The sequence below is a fragment of the Pelophylax lessonae genome (assembly GCF_965119305.1).
Source record: "Pelophylax lessonae genome assembly, chromosome: 3".
NCBI lineage: Eukaryota > Metazoa > Chordata > Amphibia > Anura > Ranidae > Pelophylax > Pelophylax lessonae.
The window spans coordinates 343,221,630-343,243,271 of NC_138770.1; the positions used below are offsets into that span (position 1 = coordinate 343,221,630).

General features: G+C 38.9%; 1 protein-coding gene across 1 annotated transcript in view; it reads left to right on the top strand.

Annotated features, from left to right (window-relative positions):
* COL19A1 (collagen type XIX alpha 1 chain) overlaps positions 1–21,642 on the top strand; it is a 1,241,599-nt gene that overhangs the window by 871,475 nt on the left and 348,482 nt on the right. The window contains exons 26-32 of the mRNA XM_082249430.1: positions 3,668–3,757; positions 5,020–5,064; positions 5,585–5,662; positions 11,632–11,667; positions 12,736–12,780; positions 13,737–13,790; positions 15,120–15,161. Coding sequence (XP_082105556.1) covers positions 3,668–3,757; positions 5,020–5,064; positions 5,585–5,662; positions 11,632–11,667; positions 12,736–12,780; positions 13,737–13,790; positions 15,120–15,161 — 390 coding nt within the window. The remainder of the gene's footprint in view (positions 1–3,667; positions 3,758–5,019; positions 5,065–5,584; positions 5,663–11,631; positions 11,668–12,735; positions 12,781–13,736; positions 13,791–15,119; positions 15,162–21,642) is intronic.

A 21,642-nucleotide genomic window follows, 5' to 3' on the forward strand; every position in this document is an offset into this window, starting at 1 on the left:
TTGCATATTTATAGCACTGATTACTGTAGTAATGTCACTGGTCCCTCCAAAAGTGTCAAAAATGTCAGTTAGGGGTCCGATCTGTCCGCCGCAATGTCGCAGTCCTGCAAAAAAAATTGCAGATCGCCGCCATTGCTAGTAAAAAAAAATAAACAATAAAAATTACAAATCTTTCCCGTAGTTAGTAAACGCAATAACTTTTGCGCAAACCAATCAAAATACGCTTATTGTGATTTTTTTACCAAAAATATGTATCAGAAAACAAATTGGCCTAAAATGTTAAAAAATTTTGATTTATAATTTTTTTTGGGGAATGTTATATATCAGAATGAAAAAATGTTTTTTTTTTTTAAATTGTCGCTCTTTTTTCAAAAATTAAAAATTGCACAGGTGATTAAATACCATCAAACGAAAGCTCTATTTGTGGGGAAAAAAGTGACATAAATTTAATTTGGGTACAGCGTCGCACAACCACGCAATTGTCTGTTAAAGTAACACAACGCCGAATCGCAAAATATAGCCTGGTCAGGAATGGTGTAAAATCTTCCGGTCTTAAAGCGGTTAAAAATACACTCATTGAGAATTTTTTTGTCAAAGACATGTAGCTAAATACATTTTGGCCTAAATATATGACAAAAATTGAATATATTGGATATTTTTTAACTGTCAAAGTAGAAATTTTTTCACAAAATTTTCCCTCTTTTTTTATTAATATCGCAAAAAATGAAAAGCACAGAGGTGATCAAATACCACCAGAAGAAAGCTCTGTTTGTGGGAAAAAAAGGACGTAAATTTTTTTTGGTATGGCGTTGCATGACCGTGCAATTGTCAGTTAAAGTTGCGCAGTGCCAATTTGCAAAAAGTGGCCTGGACGTTAAGCAGGAAAATCCTCCGGGGCTAAAATGGTTAATTCAATCTCTTCCACCAGTGTGCTATGACAGTGTAGTGAAAATATGAAAGGGTTTATTTTTCTTTTAATAACAATTTTTTTACATATCATACTGATAACATGCACTAGTGCTAAAATTAGGCTTGCTTAGCCAGTGCAAAAGTCCATAAATAAACAGAAGGTAGCAATAGGAAAACTGAAGCCAGGGAAGCCTTGCTGCTCCTTGAACCAGTGGGGCACCGAGTACTGAAGAGACAAAAAGAAAAAAGAGAGCAGCTGAGTAGCTGAGCTGTCCCGTGGGTCTGAAGGGAGGAGGGATAGATATCTACAGCATGATATCCTTAATCTGTTGACATGCCTGACTTACATCTTCAATGTTGAGTGTAACTTTACTTGTGCCTTTTTTTTCGTTTAACCGCTTCTGGACCACACACCGCAGTTACACTGTGGCAGGGTGGCCCTCCTGCGCAAACCCACTTAGGTATACGTTGGTCACGCACCTGCAGCTGGGGGGTGAGCGTGCGCCGCCGGACATGCGCCCCAGCCCCCACTTATCAGTGGGGACTCCGATGCATGGGGCAGGCGGCTCCCATTGCCGCCTGACACCCGCGATCGTTCCCCACTGCAATGATTACAGAGCTCCTGTGATCCTTCTATATAGGAACACAGGTCTCTATGATCATTTCACAAGCCACCCCCCCAAACAGTTAGAAATACACCCCTAGGTAAACAATTAACCCCTTGATCACTTACTGTGTTAACCCCTTCCCTGCCAGTGTCATTATTAAAAGAACAGTCCATATTTTTAGCACTGATTATTGTAGTAATGTCACTGGTCCCCCCAAAAGTGTCAAAAATGTCAGTCAGGGGTCTGATCTGTCCATCGCAATGTCGCAGTCCTGCAAAAAAACACAGATCACCGCCATTACTAGTAAAAAAAAAAAAACAATAAAAATGACATCTTTCCCATATTTAGTAGATGCAATAACTTTTGCGCAAACCAATCAAAATACGCTTAATGCGATTTTTTTTTTTTACCAAAAATATGTAGCAGAAAACAAATTGACCAAGAAATTTTGATTTTTACATTTTTTTTGAGAATGTTATATAGCAGAATGTGAAAAATACTGTTTTTTTTCAGAATTGTTGCTCTTTTTTTGTTTATAGCGCAAAAAAAAATTGCACAGGTGATCAAATACCACCAAAAGAAAGCTTCTAGTTAATAAAGGTTAATGCAGGAGCCTGTGCACTCTTTTTTTCTTTTTGCTTTCTTTTAACCATGCCAAACTTCTGTTTAACTCCTCCTTGCTCCATCATAAACCTAGGACCACTGTGGAGACATTCAGGAGGGCCAGGGAGGGGGTGTAAGCCCCGGTTCACACTTATGCGATGTGGGAAGGCTGCGAATTCGCAGCCTGTTCCCGCATCGCAAACGCACCCCTGGCAGTTCACACTGCCATATGTGATACGCTGGGGGTGTCAATGTAATCTTAACGACACCCCCAGTTTGATCGCATATCGCAGTGCGATCTTGCAGTTCGCACAGGATCGGATCACACAAGTGTGAACCGCTGTGCGATCCGATCCTGATGCGGCTGCAAAAAAGGGTCCTGTGCGTCTTTGCTGCGGGTGCGGTGCGAATTTAGCCATACAAAGTGTATGGCTAAACTCGCACCGCACAGCCGATTGCATGTAATGAAGGAGCAGTGCGCTCCGACATTACATGCAATCGCCGCAGCCGCATCAGTGTGAACCAGGACAGTGAGAATAACTATTTCTGATCTCCATCTCCATCTGCTGGAGATGAACTTGGAAGTACTCTTAGAACTGTTTGTACTAGTGGTAAGGGAGATATCAAACTAATAATAGACGCTGATGTCCTTATAAAGAGTACTTATACCTACAATTACCTAGGGAGCTGAACAGACCAGGCACCCAGAGTTTACTCATGAAAGGATTATACATTGAGCTGCACATGCTCATCTGTAGGTGTCCAATAAGAGAATAATTTCCAGCAGACAGGGAACAACATGTCTTCTACCATTAAATCCTCCCAGAATAGTTTAGAATAAATAACTCATTTTCCACTTTAAAATACTTTTTCATATGAAGAAGGGGGCAAACTGTTGCAGGTATGAAGTTCAAACACCCAGAGGTGCCTGCACATTACCCAAAAATACCCTTCTAACCTTCTTAGCATGGCTGATTATCAGGCCATTCTGACAGGCAAAGTTTCTGCACTTCCTACCAAAGCTTGCCAGCCTCTCCCCGCCCCCTGCACATTCCTATTGGCTGGTAAGGCTGCCTATCATAGTCCAACACCTCTGGTGCTCAGAGTTACACCACTCTTCTTGGATAGCCACTGTTGCAAAGAACGTTTTCTTGTTCTACTGGTGTAGATAAGCTTGTATGAGAAGGCTGTATTTATACTGAAGGTGTTAAAAATATGTGACCAATAACTTTAGAGGGTGTAACCCTACAGTGCCTAATTGTAAATGGGGCCCTGACTACATCAGAAACATTTGCATACTTGGAAATCATTCAATCGTTCTGTTGCCTAAAATAACAAACACAAGAGAGTGAACATTCTGATATAGCTGTGAACGATAGCCAATCAGCTTCTAACTGCAGCTTGTTTAATTAAGCTTTGACAAAAAAAGAAACCAGAATCTGATTGGTTTCTATGCAAAGTTTCACCAGTTTTAGTAAATCAACCTCATTATGTGCGGTATACAGCACCACCCAAGATTATAACCCAAGTGATTATTTATTTTAAAGGGAGAACCTGGTGGAATCATTGGGCCTCATGGACATCCTGGTCCTAAAGGAGATCCAGGACCACCTGGATTGGGTTTACCAGGAGAACCGGCAAGTATATGTATACTTTTTTTAAAGCCTGAAATGTAGTTTTAATCTCTAGATTGAGATTGACACTATTACACAAACATACCTTTTCTTTGCTGTGGGTTTCCACTTTATAGGAAATCATATACGGTATGGGTGAGCTTAAGTAATAACCCATTATTAGAATGTAACTGTTAGATCCTATTCTATTTTATTATAGGTAAATCAGCTATCAAAGGCTTAGCAGCCTCTCAGTCATTTTGGCTGCACATCATATCAAAACATTTGACTACTATTATTGTAACACAATGAAGTACCATGATTGGGAATGCTGTTATACACAAAGTCAGCAAAGTTCTTAACCACTTGCTGACCAGGCTTTTTCTGGAACTTTTTGTTTAAATCCATATTTTTTGCGCAAACACACACATTAAACTGGATAGACCCGTATCTTTATTCAATCTTAATTACTATGTAAAATTGACATCTATTAATCAACATGGTTATCTTCAAAGTGAGAATATATAGCCAAGGACAGGGAATCCACAGTTGCCAGGTAATACTGAACCTTCCATAAAATTGCACCTGATAGGGAATTTTTATTTGTACATCATAGTATGATTGACCCTCGCAATAACTATTTAAAAGTTAACACATATGCACTATAACACAATTAGTCTGATTTACTAAAACAGATTGAGAATGGCCACATAATAAGTTGTTTCAATTATCCAATCCTGTGCAGCTGAAATAAGCAAATTCTAATTTTCTTATTACATTAAGTGATAATTGAAGTGAATAACCCTTTCATAAATCAGCCTCCAAGTATACATGAGTCGCCACATCAAAGATTTGAACCAGCCTGTAGTTCAAATAAAAGGGCTCATCTAAAAAGAGCTGTGAATGTGAATTCATAAAGGGTCAGGCAAATTAAGTTTGTAAAAATAAATTATAAGCTTTAGCACAAGTATAAAAAAACAAACAAAAATAAAAATTATTTTAGCCATGTAACTGTAATTTGCAAATCTCATTAGACTAAAAATAACTGTCACTTTTTAGCTAACATAAAGAACCTTATCCTGCATTGTTGGCTTTTTGGAATTGTGCAGAATGTGTGGCCATATAAAATCACACAATGTTTAGGAAAGTGTTACTTGCAGTAGGTTAAAACATATAGATCATCCTAAAAAAGACATGCCAAACTACCCATATACATTGTACAGTATTTGTAATATTTCTTTCATATTTGTTTATCTTTTAATATTCTTAATCTCTATCAATATTAGGGACCAGCTGGAGATTTGGGTGCTCCTGGTCCAAGGGGTCCAAAGGTATGTTATACTGTACTTTTACCTGCTATAGGTAATGAACTATCTCCAAAGATTATATAGCCTATGTTTTAATGTTCACATTCCTAGTGACATCTAGTTAACTTACATTAAAAACTGTTTTTTTTTCTAATTTATACCACTGACATATAAAAAAAAGGAATACTATAATAATAGCCTAGCACGGTGTAGGCATTATATTGATGTTTGGTAGTGGCTTTAGAAATGGGTCTGTTAACCTGAGAGACCTACTATATCTGAGGAATGCTGGTAAGTTGCTATTGTGAAGGGTGTTGGATTGAGAATAGTGTAGGCCTATTTTCTAACAACAGTCCCTCAAATTTTCATACAGCAGCAAATATGTTTAAAGACAGTTTAGCAACAAAGCATGACAAGTATTAAACTTGCAAACATGGGGCATACCTATTTTCTAAATGTATGCTATAATTCAGAAGTGAGAAAAAAAAAGTTGCATTGTTATATTTTTTTAAATAATTAAATTTTTAATATACTTTGAAAATAGGGAGAAAGGGGTTTGCCTGGTGTTCAAGGACCCCCGGGCGAGCCAGGAGTACCTGGAATCAGCACAGAAGGTCCCCGTGTAAGTAAATATGGGTCTTTTTCTCAAAGCATAGCAATATGAAGAAAGCAAAAAATGTGGCAATGTATATATGTATAAGCTAATTAATGCAGATACTTAATCGCTATAAAATAGTTTCATAGTTATGTGTTATGTCTATAAGCTGATGTTTGCATGCCCAAAATGCACTAATGTACTAAAAACGCTGAATATTTTTTTTTTTTTACATAAGTGCAATTTCTGATTGACTGTCCAATAATATATTATATATTTTAATATATAATATATATTAATATACATTATAAATATGAGTAGATGCAAAGTAAGTTGAATAACGGAGACAAAAGTAGGGAGTATTTAGCTTTATATTTACATTTCCAAAAGCAAAGGGAAGCTTTGTTTACAGGCTGCTCCCCTTTACTTGCTTGTAAATCTATTTCTTCTCCTAATAGAAAGTTTTGTTTTATTTCAACGTCTATAGTATGTCCGTATTAAATGGTTTCTTAGCAACAACATAGTTTAGAATTAGTATTTATAGTAACTAGTAGAAAAACAAGAAAATAACAAGCAAGTTTCTCCCAGCCACCAAAGATATTCCAACCTGCCTTGGAAGCCTGAGTGTGATAGGTAATATAGGAAAGAATGATTTCTAATACAGCACAGGTTTCCAGAAGTACATTCCCAGTGACCCTGTGAAGTGCTCTGTAGCTTCTCGCTACAGCAAATTATGCAAGACTTAGGCATTAAGATTAAGCATGGTTGGAAGGTTTGTTGGATAGCAAAAATCCGTTTTGTTCCTGCCTATAGCTGCTTTTCTGCAGAAAAGTGCAAGAAACCATTCTGATACAGCTGTAACTAAAGACAATACATGTATATAGCTTTATATTGAAAAGACAGTTTTTACAGTCATAAGCAAACAATAATAATGATGATGAAACAAATACAAACCAGTACTAGCATAAAGGAATAATCTCAAATTAAGACTGAGAAATGAGAAGATTAAGTAATCTGAAATGCATTATAATAGCATGAGAGCATCCATCTACTGTATTTAGTGACCTCACTGAAGCTACACTTTAATGCAATTTATTTAACTTTAAAGCTAAACTACAGGCAAAAAGCTAAATACACAGATGAACTACATATATGGAATTTTTTTTTGTGTCTATCTAGTCAATGAAAATACCAAGTCAAATGGTACAAATAGAGGTACTTAAAGTAGAGTTCGCCCCCCCCCCCCTCCAAAAATGTAGCTGCTGACCTTTAATATTAGGACACTTGCCTGTCCTGGAGTCCAGCGATGTCGGCACCACAGCCAATGTTTCCTTCGGCTGTTGGGTGCTCCCACTGCCATTGCCGGTCAGGGAACCGGGCAGTGAAGCCTTTCGGCTTCACGGGGGAGTCCCTACTGCGCATACGCGAAGCACGCTGCGCATTCGGGTTGGCTCGGCGGCGGAGGGTAGAAGGAGGTGTCCTTACTTCGCCGCGGTGCCGTTTCCGGAAGTGGGGAAGGGTACCTGTCAAAAACAGGTACCCGTTCCCCCCTCCCCCCTGAAAGGGGGAGAGGAAGCAAATGAGCGGAAGTTCCACATTTGGGTGGAACTCCACTTTAAGCCAGCTATAGGTGGTTCGAATCTCTGTCCTTTCAGCAAGGATCAGGGGAGATTCAAATCATCTATGGGCAGGCTTATTGCACCCAAGTAAATCCATCTATAGACTTGGGTACAACCAGCATGCTGGATTTTTCATGCAATTAATGGCAGTGGCTATGGTCGCTAGCAATAATCACTGTCCCAGCAGGGGTGGCTCCTTGTGCCCCCCCCCCCCGCACCCTCCCCAGACAAACACAATAGCTTCACAGGAAGGATTGCATGGTGGCAGGAAAGAAAATCAAACCATCTATGGTTTGCATCATATAATCAATTATGTAATAATGAATTCAGGATTTATTGATTTGTGCCTTTCATATCTGCTTGGAAGTTCACTTTAATTATTATGTATACTGAAAAACTTAGATATATGAATATTACAATCATACAACATACAGTACATTACTACCTGGTCAAATTTGTTAAAAAAATTTAAAGTTGGGTTTATATTATCAAAGACAACATTCCTTAAAATTCTGGATATATAGTATGTTGTTCAGACACCATTTGTTAAACTTCTCCAATATTTAATAATTATAATGATATGCATATTTATTCTATTATAAATGAGCCCATGAATATTATATTGTTCTTATTCTCCTTCTCTTTATGGTAAAATAGTCAGAAAGTGTTACATCAGACGTTACTAATTGTTGTGAATGTCAGATGTTCTGTACTTTATAGGTGATGTTTTTATTAAATACAATTGATTGATCTGTATATCTGGAGTGTTTTCCCCCTAATCTTTTACCTGGGGTGTGAGCTGTTTCTGACTCTTTCCTTGTGAATTTTTTGGTAATAGTAAGCATGACATTGTGATATTTTTCGTGTTGGAGACAATGTTGTTCTGTGAAGTTTTAGTTGAAGTGGAAGGAAAGCTTACTATTTATTTTCTCCCCTGCAATCATTAATATAAGCTGAGTTCAGCCTTTCGTCTCAAAATGGGGAACAAATCCCAGTTTTATACCTTTATTTTACAGTATCCAATGGCTGTCACATGACTTCAATCCCTCTCTCCGTTCTGAGTCTAAGAGCAGTTAGTGGGCATGTTTACTAAAGGCTAGTTACATCACTTCCAGAAGTGGCACTGTTTCTGTGTAGCCAGTGGGGTGTATACAGGATGGGTGGAGCTGATCATAGGTTCCCTGGTCAGTGCTCTCTCATGAATAAGGATTCTTGTGAGAAAATCAAATAATAAAAAAAGAACCATTCACACAGGACACCAAAGGGCTGGGAGGTCCAGTGCACATATATAGTATTGCTGTGCAGAACTTTGAATCAAGACTACCAAAGGAGAAGGGAGCTGGATGCAGGGGGCACTGTCAGTGTAGCTGGAAGTATTCTGGGGTCTCAGTTCAGCTCACCATCTACAATGAACACTATACCTCAACTCCACATGATTCTTCCATGTAGTGTGAATGTAATGCATTACAAGAAGAAAACGTCACATGATTGTGCCATGTAGTGTGAGTGCAATGCACGATAAGCAAACAACTCCATATGATTCCACCTTATAGTGTGAGTGTAATGCACAACAAGCAAACAGCTATACATGATTCCACCTTATAGTGTGAGTGTAATGCACAACAAGCAAACAACTCCATATGATTCCACCTTATAGTGTGAGTGTAATGCACAACAAGCAAACAACTCCATATGATTCCACCTTATAGTGTGAGTGTCTTCCCCACAAGCAAACAACTCCATATGATTCCACCTTATAGTGTGAGTGTAATGCACAACAAGCAAACAACTCCATATGATTCCACCTTATAGTGTGAGTGTAATGCACAACAAGCAAACAACTCCATATGATTCCACCTTATAGTGTGAGTGTAATGCACCACAAGCAAACAACTCCATATGATTCCACCTTATAGTGTGAGTGTAATGCACAACAAGCAAACAACTCCACATGATTAAACCTTATAGTGTGAGTGTAATGCACAACAAGCAAACAACTCCATATGATTCCACCTTATAGTGTGAGTGTAATGCACAACAAGCAAACAACTCTATATGGTTCCACCTTATAGTGTGAGTGTAATGCACAACAAACAAAAAACCCCATATGATTCCACCTTATAGTGTGAGTGTAAGGCACAACAAGCAAACAACTCCATATGATTCCACCTTATAGTGTGAGTGTAATGCGCAACAAGCAAACAACTCCATATGATTCCACCTTATTGTGTGAGTGTAATGTGCAATAAGCAAACAACTCCATATGATTCCACCTTATAGTGTGAGTGTAATGCACAACAAGCAAACAACTCCACATGATTCCACCTTATAGCGTGAGTATAATGCACAACAAGCAAACAACTATACATGATTCCACCTTATAGTGTGAGTGTAATGCACAACAAGCAAACAACTCCAGATGATTCCACCTTATAGTGTGAGTGTAATGCACAACAAGCAAACAACTCCATATGATTCCACCTTATAGTGTGAGTGTAATGCACAACAAGCAAACAACTCCATATGATTCCACCTTATAGTGTGAGTGTAATGCACAACAAGCAAACAACTCCAGATGATTCCACCTTATAGTGTGAGTGTAATGCACAACAAGCAAACAACTCCATATGATTCCACCTTATAGTGTGAGTGTAATGCACAACAAGCAAACAACTCCATATGATTCCACCTTATAGTGTGAGTGTAATGCACAACAAGCAAACAACTCCATATGATTTCACCTTATAGTGTGAGTGTAATGCACAACAAGCAAACAACTCCATATGATTCCACCTTATAGTGTGAGTGTAATGCGCAATAAGCAAACAACTCCATATGATTCCACCTTATAGTGTGAGTGTAATGCACAACAAGCAAACAACTCCATATGATTCCACCTTATAGTGTGAGTGTAATGCACAACAAGCAAACAACTCCATATGATTCCACCTTATAGTGTGAGTGTAATGCACAACAAGCAAACAGCTATACATGATTCCACCTTATAGTGTGAGTGTAATGCACAACAAGCAAACAACTCCATATGATTCCACCTTATAGTGTGAGTGTAATGCACAACAAGCAAACAGCTATACATGATTCCACCTTATAGTGTGAGTGTAATGTACAATAAGCAAACAACTCCATATGATTCCACCTTATAGTGTGAGTGTAATGCACAACAAGCAAACAACTATACATGATTCCACCTTATAGTGTGAGTGTAATGCACAACAAGCAAACAACTCCATATGATTTCACCTTATAGTGTGAGTGTAATGCACAACAAGCAAACAACTTCATATGATTCCACCTTATAGTGTGAGTGTAATGCACAACAAGCCAACAACTCCATATGATTCCACCTTATAGTGTGAGTGTAATGCACAACAAGCAAAGAACTCCACATGATTCCACCTTATAGTGTGAGTGTAATGCACAACAAGCAAAGAACTCCACATGATTCCACCTTATAGTGTGAGTGTAATGCACAAGCAGAAAATTTCACATGATTCCACCTTGTCGTATGAGCTTAATGCAGAACAAGCAGAAAACTCCACATGATTTTATCTTGTGGTGTAAATGTAACACAAAGTGTACAGAAAAATCCCTTGTATTTTAGTGTGTGTATGTTCTGTGTGTGTATGTTTGCTGCTGCTGCATACAGATGAACTGTGCTTTACAGTCATACAATGGCTGCTCTTTGTCAATGCTCCTAACCAAAACAAGGTTTAGAAGGAAGAAAAAGCTACTGCACATTCTGCAGATGGCTGGGAGGGATGGGGTGGTGATGGGTGACACACGGGGAAGGACAGGGGTAGGTTTACTCAAACTTCTGCTGGATTTCCCACACAGAAACCAATACCAGTTTAAGGAAGTGCCTGTGAACTTTCAAATTCAGCTGAGCAGTCAAACCATTGTTGGTAAAGAACAGAAGACTGCTGATTGTCTAGCTCAGATAAATCCTTCTAAGCTAGACAATCAGCAAGTCTGAAAATGAATAATATCAAAATTATAAATATTTTTAATAGTAATCATGGGCACATTTTCAATTTTGACTCGAATTCCACCTTAAGGGTGTAGGTTTGCACAGCAAGGAGGAGAAAAATATGTATAGTTAAACTGATTCTGCTCTTTTAGAAGATCTTTATAGACTGTTATTTCCATAAAGAGAAGGAGACTATACACCTTAAAAATTTGATGTCATTTTCTAAATGATTCTGTTGTTGTTTAGTGCTGCTAATTTGTTTTATGTTTTATTCTGTTGGGTTTATATACCATCCAAATGGCTGCTACTTACACATTGCGTGGTTTGTTAGCCAAGTGAAAAAAGCTTGGAATTATATTTTTTCTTATATATGTTTATTCTATTTCCAGGGACCAATAGGTCCGCCAGGACTTACCGGTATTCAGGTGAGAACTAGATAAATACACTGGGAAAAGTAAGCACACCATAGTAAAGAAGAATCTGGCTACATTTTGCAAAGGTGCTACCCATGTATGTTCATTGTTCCTTGTTCTACAACTATCTGGCCATGAATGGTTATTCGATAAGGAAATACGAAAACAATGATAATATACAAAGTGCAGTAACCAATATAGCTTTTTGGCTTCATTGGTCTAACTGTCCAATGTTTATATTAACTGATGTACTGTATATTGCCCGTGTTATAAGACTTAAAGTGTTTGTTACCCCAACATTTCATATTCCTGATATGTGCTTGCTGTACAATGTACATGTATAAGAAAGTCTCCTGTCCTCATTGTATTGCTTCCTTTATGTGAAATCCCTGGTGTTCCTGCCAGTTCCTCTGCTATCCTAATAAAAACTGACCACACTAAGCAGGAGAATACAACGTGTTCAGTTCTCTAGCTATGCAGTCATAGGCGTGCGCACAGGGTGTGCCAGGTGTGCCCAGGCACACCCTAATCACCCTGTGTGGCAAAGATCCCCCCTGTTTAAACCCCTGATATTTCACCAAAGCCCCCTAAAACATTTGTAAAAACAAAATAAAATTGTAAAAAATAATAAAAAAATAAAATAATACAAATAAAAACTACTGACACCAATCTCTGCTTTACTGATGCCTACACTGCTCTACTGCCACTGTCAGTATATATACACATTCACAAACACATATGTGTTTGAGCATTGAGGTGCACACCTATGTATGCAGTGTGCTCTCCTCCAATGATTAGACTTGTTCTGACACCCCCCCCCCTGCACAGCCTTTCACTTGGAAGATCAGTGTGCTGCTGCTTCTCCTCCCCTAGCTCTCATGAAGCTGGGAACAGAGGGAACGTGATCACTTATAAAAAAAGGGGGGAAAAATGTATTTCAAATGTTTTTTTTTTTTTTGTTTTTTTTAATATCTAGAGAAAAATGTTTGCCTTTCATTTCTATTTTAAACTGAATGGGTTGTTTTACAAGGTGATCGTTTACAATCACTTTAAATATGTAATAATTATTTTTTTCACTAGGGTCCACAGGGTCTTCCTGGAATGCCAGGTGCTCCTGGTCCAGAAGTGAGTAGTAACCTTTTAAAGTGTATGATATTGAAAGCATAGATACAGCCATAATGTAAGTTATTTTTTGTACAATTTATCGAAGGCAGTTGATCTGGTTATAAAAGCATTTCCAGCAAATATTTTGTGCATTAATACATTGAGTAATTTAGCTTCTATTTAGGTAATTGGCTTGTGTGTTAAAAAAAAACAATTGTTTTCTAGTATGCAGCTTAAATTAAACATTTTGTAGAAGCTAATGTTGGCCTTGAATTTGCATTCCTTCTCTTTGTCTCTGATGCCATAATATTGTAGGAGCGTAATGGTTATATCTTCAAATAACTGCATTGTTGTTCTTAAAAGGGAGAGTCTCCCAGTGACCATTACTCACCCTAGAAGTAGGGGAAGCCTTTAAAAAATTCTGCTTGCATAATTACCACTTATAAGACTTTTACATTTCCATTGGCAATTAAAAATAAGGGTCGTGACTCTGTGATGTTCTAACTGCCTTCCAGATACTCAATGTGTTTCAACAAAATGATTTCATATATCTACCTTTAACTAATTTAGACATTTAGAAGGTCAGTGCAGACCTTCTAAATTTATTGTTGATTTTCACACTCATGTGACCTAAAAGCCACGTGATTTTGCTGCAATTTTTTGCCACAGTTTTCCTGCAATTTTGCAGTGATTTTGAATTGACTTGAAGCGATGCCTATGTCTTTGGACCTCAAAATGCATTAAAATCAGCCCAAAGTAGTGCAGGGACTACTTTGAAGTCGTTCTGACTTGAAGTCGCACAGATACAGTATGAACGGTACTCATTGAAAATCATGGAGTATGGGCTTGTCATGGGACTTTGCAGTCCCAAGTCACAGGACAAGTAGCACAAGTGTGAAAGGAGCCTAAAAGAAATAAATAAATAATACTTCTGCATACAATATGTCACTGTGTTTGTATGTCATTGTGTCTTCTAGGGTGTGCCAGGGAGAGATGGCAGACCGGGACTCCCAGGACCTCCAGGTGACCCAGTATGTGAACTCATGCAGTTTGTCCAAACTATTGAAATTAGGCTGTATGATAAACTCTTAAAGTGTTACTAAACCCAGGACCTTGCATTCACTATATCTGGTCTATTACAGTACACAGAACATGGAAATGCAATTATTGTAGTAAATATAAACTGCTAAATACCATTACTCATCAGCAGTATATAGTCTGGCCGAGCACTGGTTAAACCTTGTAGGAGGGGTTTTCATTCTCCTCTTGCTGTCCTATAATGCTGCATGACCCTTGACCCTCTTGTCTGGACAGTGCTGATTGGCCCTGTGCTGATCACATGCTCCCTCCAAGAAACTACAAACAGAGCAATTGTAGTGTGCCTCCAAGGCTCTGTACTATAAGCACATGGATTGGGGACAGTAAAATAAGTGGAGGATCAGAGAAGAGAGGAATAACCCCTTAGGTTTCCCAGAGAGCATATCAAGCATGCTTTACTGCATATACAGACTGACTTTACTATTGTGGGTTTAATAACACTTTAACTACTAGGATGTTTAATATAATTATTTTACACTGCATTCTGCAGTGTTAGTTTCCATCTCAAAAAAGTTTTTTGTTTTTGTGTTGTTTAGTCCATATTTCTTCTTTTTTTTGGTGATAGATAAAGTTTTCTTTAAATAGTTTGCATCAATATATAGATTGTATTTTTTTTCTTATACCAGCTAGGTAAAATATTGTAATACTTGGTATAGAATAAACAAAAGTTTTTTTGGACCAAGCCATAAATAAATAATGAACTTGAATAAAAACAAACCAAAATGTATTCTACTTATTCTCTAATTTACAGCTTCATTTGTAAGTTTTTTTCCCTTCTTAGGCATATGACAGGATTCTGAACTAACCTAAAAAATTATTGAAAAAAAAAAGATAAGAAATTTTAGGGCTGCTTGGCAAACAATGTTATTTAGTGAAAGAATTGATTTGGGAAACGACATGACAGCAGCTGTATTTCTTTATTTATAACGTTTGGACAGGGTATGCTGGAGGCAGGATCTCTATTATTGAGATAAATATGAAAAAGCCGAGTAGTGCTAGGTTTGTATAAAGTTTGTTCTGTGGGCCAAATCAGAACATTAAACTCAGAATTGAAAAAAAATAAATAAAAAAAATACCAGAAAGCCAAAAGTCTGTGCCCTGGGATCTAGAATCATTAAGCAAAGGTTATTCACTTTCAGGGGTTCTTAATAGATAATGATGTTAGTGTGCATGATTTGAAGAAACAGTAATAGTATGTACTTCTACAAGCTTTCTTTCTGAAATCATTTTCCAAAATTGTGATGATTGTATTGTCTTTGTAGATTGCCCTTCCACTTCTGGGTGACATTGGAGCTTTGCTAAAGGTATTTTTGCTTTTATCAAAACTATTTTGTAATCTTCAGCTGTGATCATGAAATGTGAGAACAAATGAATACAAATTAGGTTTATCTGATAGAAATGTTTTCAAAATTATTGTAGTTTATAAAATATATTGAGATAATAAATGAGTATTTCATTATTATCTGCTAAACATCCTTTATGATTAAGTACTGGCAAGCAGCAAATATTTAACACATTTAACACTGACAGGGGTGCTTACAATGGTCAGCTTTTAATCATTTACGTAACATTTTTATCCCAAAACGGAAAAGAAAAAAAAAAAAAATATTGCTGTAACTGCAAGTGTTAGATGGAGTTCAACATTAAATTGTTTGTCACTTGTGTAAATTGCATCTAAATTTACTATTCCATCTAATATTACCCTCTGCAGATGTTGACAATGCTGCTGTTCAACTGTGGCTATTGGCTAAATTGCTCCTCCTCCTCCATAAACACAGTTGGGAGTGAATGTAGCCACCCTACTGGCTAATCACCAGATGAAAATCAAGAAATTAAACCTTGAAGAAAAAAAACAATGCAGCTACCGCATTCAATGATTGGCAGGTTGCAATATATTACACTTTTGTTTTCGTTTTTAGGTTCAGTTACACTTTAAAATATGGCAGGATGCTTACTCTAATGCAGGGGTCTTCAAACTATGGCCCTCCACTTGTTCAGGAACTACAATTCCCATCATGCCTAGTCTTGTCTGTGAATGTCAGAGTTTTACAATGCTTCATGGGATGTGTAATTCCACAACAGCTGGAGGGCCGTAGTTTGATAATCCCTGCTCTAATGGTTTTTTCATTGGTGTGTAGGAATCAGCCAATGACAAAGTATTAGTGTACTGAAAGTGACTTTATGACAGCATAGATGAGATGCTGCAAGTAAGGGACATTAGGGGTTTCCTTATTCTAAAATAAAAAAAAAAAAAAACCCTGAATTGAGATTTTCAACCCAGGTCTCATTTCTTATTAACCATTTCTAAGCATATTTTGCTTTACTTAAATGTGAGAAATATATCCAATCTTTATAAAAAGTTATTTATTTAGAAAATTCCTTTAATACAATAGCCTTATTCGTTGTTAGCTGTCACCTACCCCAATGTTTCTCACCTCCAGTCCTCAGGTACCCCCCAGTAGGTCATGTTTTCAGGCTTTCCATTATTTTGCACAGGTGATTTGAGCAGTTTCACTGCCTTAGTAATTACCATAGCCATTTCATCTTAGGGAAATCCTGAAAACATGTTGGGGGTACTTGGAGGACTGGAGTTGAGAAACATTGATCTACCCAGTAAGGAGCTTCAATAAAAGTAGTAGGCTCTTGTTCCTCTTAATCTATGTGACTTTTGATATTAGGACTATGGGCATCTCTATATATATATATATATATATATATATATATATATATATATATATATATATATATATATATATATATATATATATATATATATATATATATATATATATATATGTGTGTGTATGTGTGTGTGTGTTTATATATTGTATGTATTTTAATATGTGCATACATATAGTGTGTGATGGGTTCACATACTCAGGCGTATGGGACAGGCCAGTGACAAGTCTATTTAACACATCAAAAAGTAAGTAAGGTAAGGCCACATTGGTATTTGGGAATAGGTACTTATCTAATTAGGCATTTCAAAGGGACTTGTTGACCAGAACAGAGACTGACCAAACCAGGTTGACCTTTACATATCAAAGGGGCAGATAATGACCCTGTGCTATGTTAATTTTAATAAAAGACCACCTCAGCCTTTGAAGAACCAACCTAATTAGTAGTCAAAGAATGCAAATTAGGAAATTTTCTGAAGGGTTTTATGACTGCAGTTGTCCATAGCCAAAGGGGCATTATCCACCCAGGAAGACAAAAGCAGATCAAAGGCCTAATAAAACTGGCCAATCAAATTGCTTATCCGGGTCACCAATGAGGAAAAAAAATGTACAGAACACTGAAGAAATGACACTTTGCTACAATTTAAAGTAGTGAGTGTACAGCTTGTATAACAGTGTAAATTGGCTGTCCCCTCAAAACAACTCAGCACGCAGCCATTAATGTCTAAACTGCTGGCAACAAAAGTGAGTACACCCCTAATTGAATATGTCCAAATTGGGCCCAAAGTGTCAATATTTTGTGTGGCCACTATTATTTTCCAGCACTGCCTTAACCCTCTTGGGCATGGAGTTCACCAGAGCTTCACAGGTTGCCACTGGAGTCCTCTTCCACTCCTCTATGATGACTTCACTGAGCTGGTGGATGTTAGAGACCTTGCGCTCCTCCACCTTCCATTTGAGGATGCCCCACAGATGCTCAATAGGGTTTAGGTCTGGAGACATGCTTGGCCAGTTCATCACCTTTAACCTCAGCTTCTTTAGCAAGGCAGTGGTCATCTTGGAGGTGTGTTTGGGGTCGTTATCAGGTTAGAATACTGCCCTGGGGCCCAGTCTCTAAAGGGAGGGGATCATGCTCTAGTGCAGTATGTCACAGTACATGTTGGCATTCATAGTTCCCTCAATGAACTGTAGCTCCCCAGTGCCAGCAGCACTCATGCAGCCCCAGACCATGACACTCCCACTACCATGTTTGACTGTAGGCAAGACACGTCTTTGTACTTCTCACCTGGTTGCCGCCACACACACACACTTGACACCATCTGAACCAAATAAGTTTATCTTGGTCTAATCAGACCACAGGACCTGGTTCCAGTAACCATGTCTTTAGTCTGCTTGTCTTCAGCAAACTGTTTCTTGTGCACCATCTTTAGAAGAGGCTTCCTTCTGAGATGACAGCCATGCAGACCAATTTGATGCAGTGTGCGGCGTATGGTCTGAGCACTGACAGGCTGACCCCCCACCTCTTCAACCTCTGCAGCAATGCTGGCAGCACTCATATGTCTGTTTCCCAAAGACAACCTCTGTATATTACTCTTAGCACGTGCACTCAACTTCTTTGGTGGACCATGGCAAGGCCTGTTCTGAGTGGAACCTGTCCTGGTCTTGCCCACTGCACTGCAGCTCACTTTTAGGGTCTTGGTAATCTTCTTATAGCCTAGGCCATCTTTATGTAGAGCAACAACTCTTTTTTTCAGATCCTCAGAGTTCTTTGCCATGAGATGATACCAAATTTAACACACCCATTCACACCTGAGGGTGTACTCACTTTTGTTGTCAGCGGTTTAGACAATAATGGCTGTGTGTTGTTATTTTGAGAAAATTTACACTGTTATACAAGCTGTGCGCTCACTACTTTACATTGTAGCAAAGTGTAATTTCTTCAGTGTTGTCACATGAAAAGATATAATAAAATATTTACAAAAATGGGAAGGGTGTACTCACTTTTTTTAGATACTGTACAAAAGTATTCACAGCCTTTGCTAAATACTTTGTTGAAGCACCTTTGGCACCAATTACAGCCTCAAGTCTTTTTGAGTATGATGCTACAAGCTTGGCACACCTATTTTTGGACAGTTTCTTCCATTCTTCTCTGCACGACCTCTCAAGCTCTGTCGGGTTGGATGGGGATCGGCGGTGCACAGCAATTTTCAGATCTCTCCAGGGATGTTGATTCGGGTTAAAGTCTGGACTCTGGCTGGGCCACTCAAGAACATTCACAGAGTTGTCCCGTAGCCACTCCTTTGTTATCTTGGTTGTGTGTTTAGGATTGTTGTTCTGTTAGAAGATGAACCTATACCCCAGTCTGAGGTCCAGAGCGCTCTGGAGCAGGTTTTCATCAAGGTTGTCTCTGTACATTGCTGCATTCATCTTTCCCTCAATCCTGATTAGTCTCCCAGTTCCTGCCGCTGAAAAACTTCCCCACAACATGCTTCACTGAAGGGATGGTATTGGCCAGATGATGAGCGGTGCCTGGTTCCCCCCAAACATGACGCTTGCCATTTAGGCCAAAGAGTTCATTCTTTGTTTCATCAGACCAGATAGTTTTGTTTCTTATGGTCTGGGAGTCTTTCAGGTGCCTTTTTGGCAAACTTCAGATGGGCTGTCATGTGCCTTTTGCTGAGAAGTGGCTTCTGTCTAGTTAATCTACCATACAGGCCAGATTGGCGGAGTGCTGCAGACATAGTTGTTCTTCTGGAAGGTTCTTCTCTCTCCACAAAGAGCTCTGTCAGAGTGACCATCGGGTTTTTGGTCACCTTTCTGACTAAGGCCCTTCTCCCCCGATCGCTCAGTTTGGCCGGACGGCTCGCTCTAGGAAGAGTCCTAAGGGTTCCAAACTTCTTCCATTTATGGATGATGGAGGCCACTGTGCTCATTTGGGACCTTCAATGCTGCAGAAATGTTTCTGTATTCTTACCCAGATCTGTGCCTCGATACAATCCTGTCTTGGAGGTCTACAGACATTTCCTTGGACTTCATGGCTTGGTTTGTGCTCTGACATGCACTGTTAACTGTGGAACTTTATATAGACACGTGTGTGCCTTTCAACATCATGTCTAATCATCTGAATTAACCACAAGTGGACTCCAATCAAGTTGTAGAAACATCTCAAGGATGATCAGTGGAAACAGGATGCAACTGAGCAAGGCTGTGAATACTTATGTAAATGTGATTTTGTTTGTTTTTTATTTTTTATAAATTTGCAAGTATTTCAAACAAATTTATTTCACGTTGTCATTATGGGATATCTTTTGTAGAATTTTGAGGAAAATAATGAATTTATTCCGGATGCACTGTAGTCTATCCCCTCTTTAGTCCATCATGTGTGCTGCCACCAAACTCATCCAACTGCTCAGTGTCTGCTACCGCTCTCTTCCGATCCCTCCACTGCCATCCACTCACCCAATAAATTAAATTCAAAATATGAATAAGTTATAAAGCCATCCACAACTCTGCCCCTAGCTACATCACTAACCTTGTCTCAAAATACCAACCAAATCATTATCTTTGTTCCTCCTGTAGCACTCTCCTAGATAGGTGCTAGGCAGGGAGAATAGTTTGCTATGCCTGCTTAACAGGGGAGCAGCAGGTAAAACATAGTTTGCTCTCTCTCTGCTTATCAGGGGAGCCTGATCGATAGTTAGGCCTGTTCATTGTGCTCAGCGTGTATTTATCTTGTCTCAGAGAGTGTCCCCACCAGATCCAATGGGGAGGCACTTTGGATGCTGTGTGAAACCTGGCTAATGATACACAGGCTTTTGTACTTTCCCAGTGGGTTGGCACAGAGAGAGGTGCATCATGGAATAGGGTATAAAAGCCAAGAGCACATGAGGCCAGGGGTCTTTGGGCGGCAAGCCAAGTCCCAGAAGGAGGGTGATGGCTGTCTCTCCTTCTGTAGCTATGGATGGTGGTCCCAGGCAGTCGGCCTAGTGAACCAGACAGTGTGGCTGAACCCAGAGGTCCTGGAGTGACTGAACCCAGAGGTCCTGGAGATGCTGACTGAAGGAGTTGGGGCTGTAGAGTCAGTGGACGGGAATCAGCACACAGCGAGAGAGTGAAAGTGGGTTCCAAGTTTAAAGCCCCAAAGAGAATTTCAAGCAGAAAAACTTAAAATACCTTCACTTTAGTGGCAGGGTGAAGCAGCGGCCTTGCCACACTCTAAAATCAGTTGTCCTCACTATTGGGAATAGTTGTCAGTTGGAGTATCCCACTCATCCCTTCTCCTATCCAAGTTCTCAATAAAAACACAAAAACAACATCCCCTGGACTGATCATTGACTGAACCAAGGACTTAAAGTACTAATTTTCTGCTATCAGTTGCTAAGGGTAACCCAGGGAATCCAGAAAGTGTTATATCCAGCAGTCCTCTAGGGGGCAGTGCTACACTCCCAAGACCTTCTGCTCTCTAGCTGCCTTGCCACCGCTTCCCATGCTCGCCTTCAGTACTTCTCCAGAGCCTCTCCCATCCTCTGGAACTCTTTACCTTAATCTGTCTGACTATCACCTACTCTGTCTACTTTTAGGCGATTCCTGAAAACCCTTCTCTTCAGAGAGGCCTACCCTGTCCCCATCTAACAACTGTTCCTTTTTTTTTTTTTTTCTCCATCAGCTCATCCCCCACAATTACTTTTTGTATCTTTTGCCCCTCCCTCTATGATTGTAAGCTTTAATGAGCAAGGCCCTCTAATTCCTTCTGTATTAAATTGTATTATAATTGTACTGTCTGCCCTTATGCTGTAATGCACTGTATAATAATAATAATAATAATAATACATAAGTGGACAAACAAATATTCAGCCTCAGTCGGATGGAATATCTTTGACCTTCCGATAACTGTATCTTGTGGAAATTGTTACTTTGTCAGAGCTGTTGCACACCACTTGGGTGCGTCTGAGTGAGCAGGGTTTTTGCATGTTCCTGCACATTTTAGAAAGCCCATTAATCTAAATGGGTTGCCTAACATGTGGGAAATCACAAAATGTACCCAATTTTTTAATTAAACTGCATGGTTTTTGCTGTATTATGCCTTTTGGTGCCAGCGAATGGACCT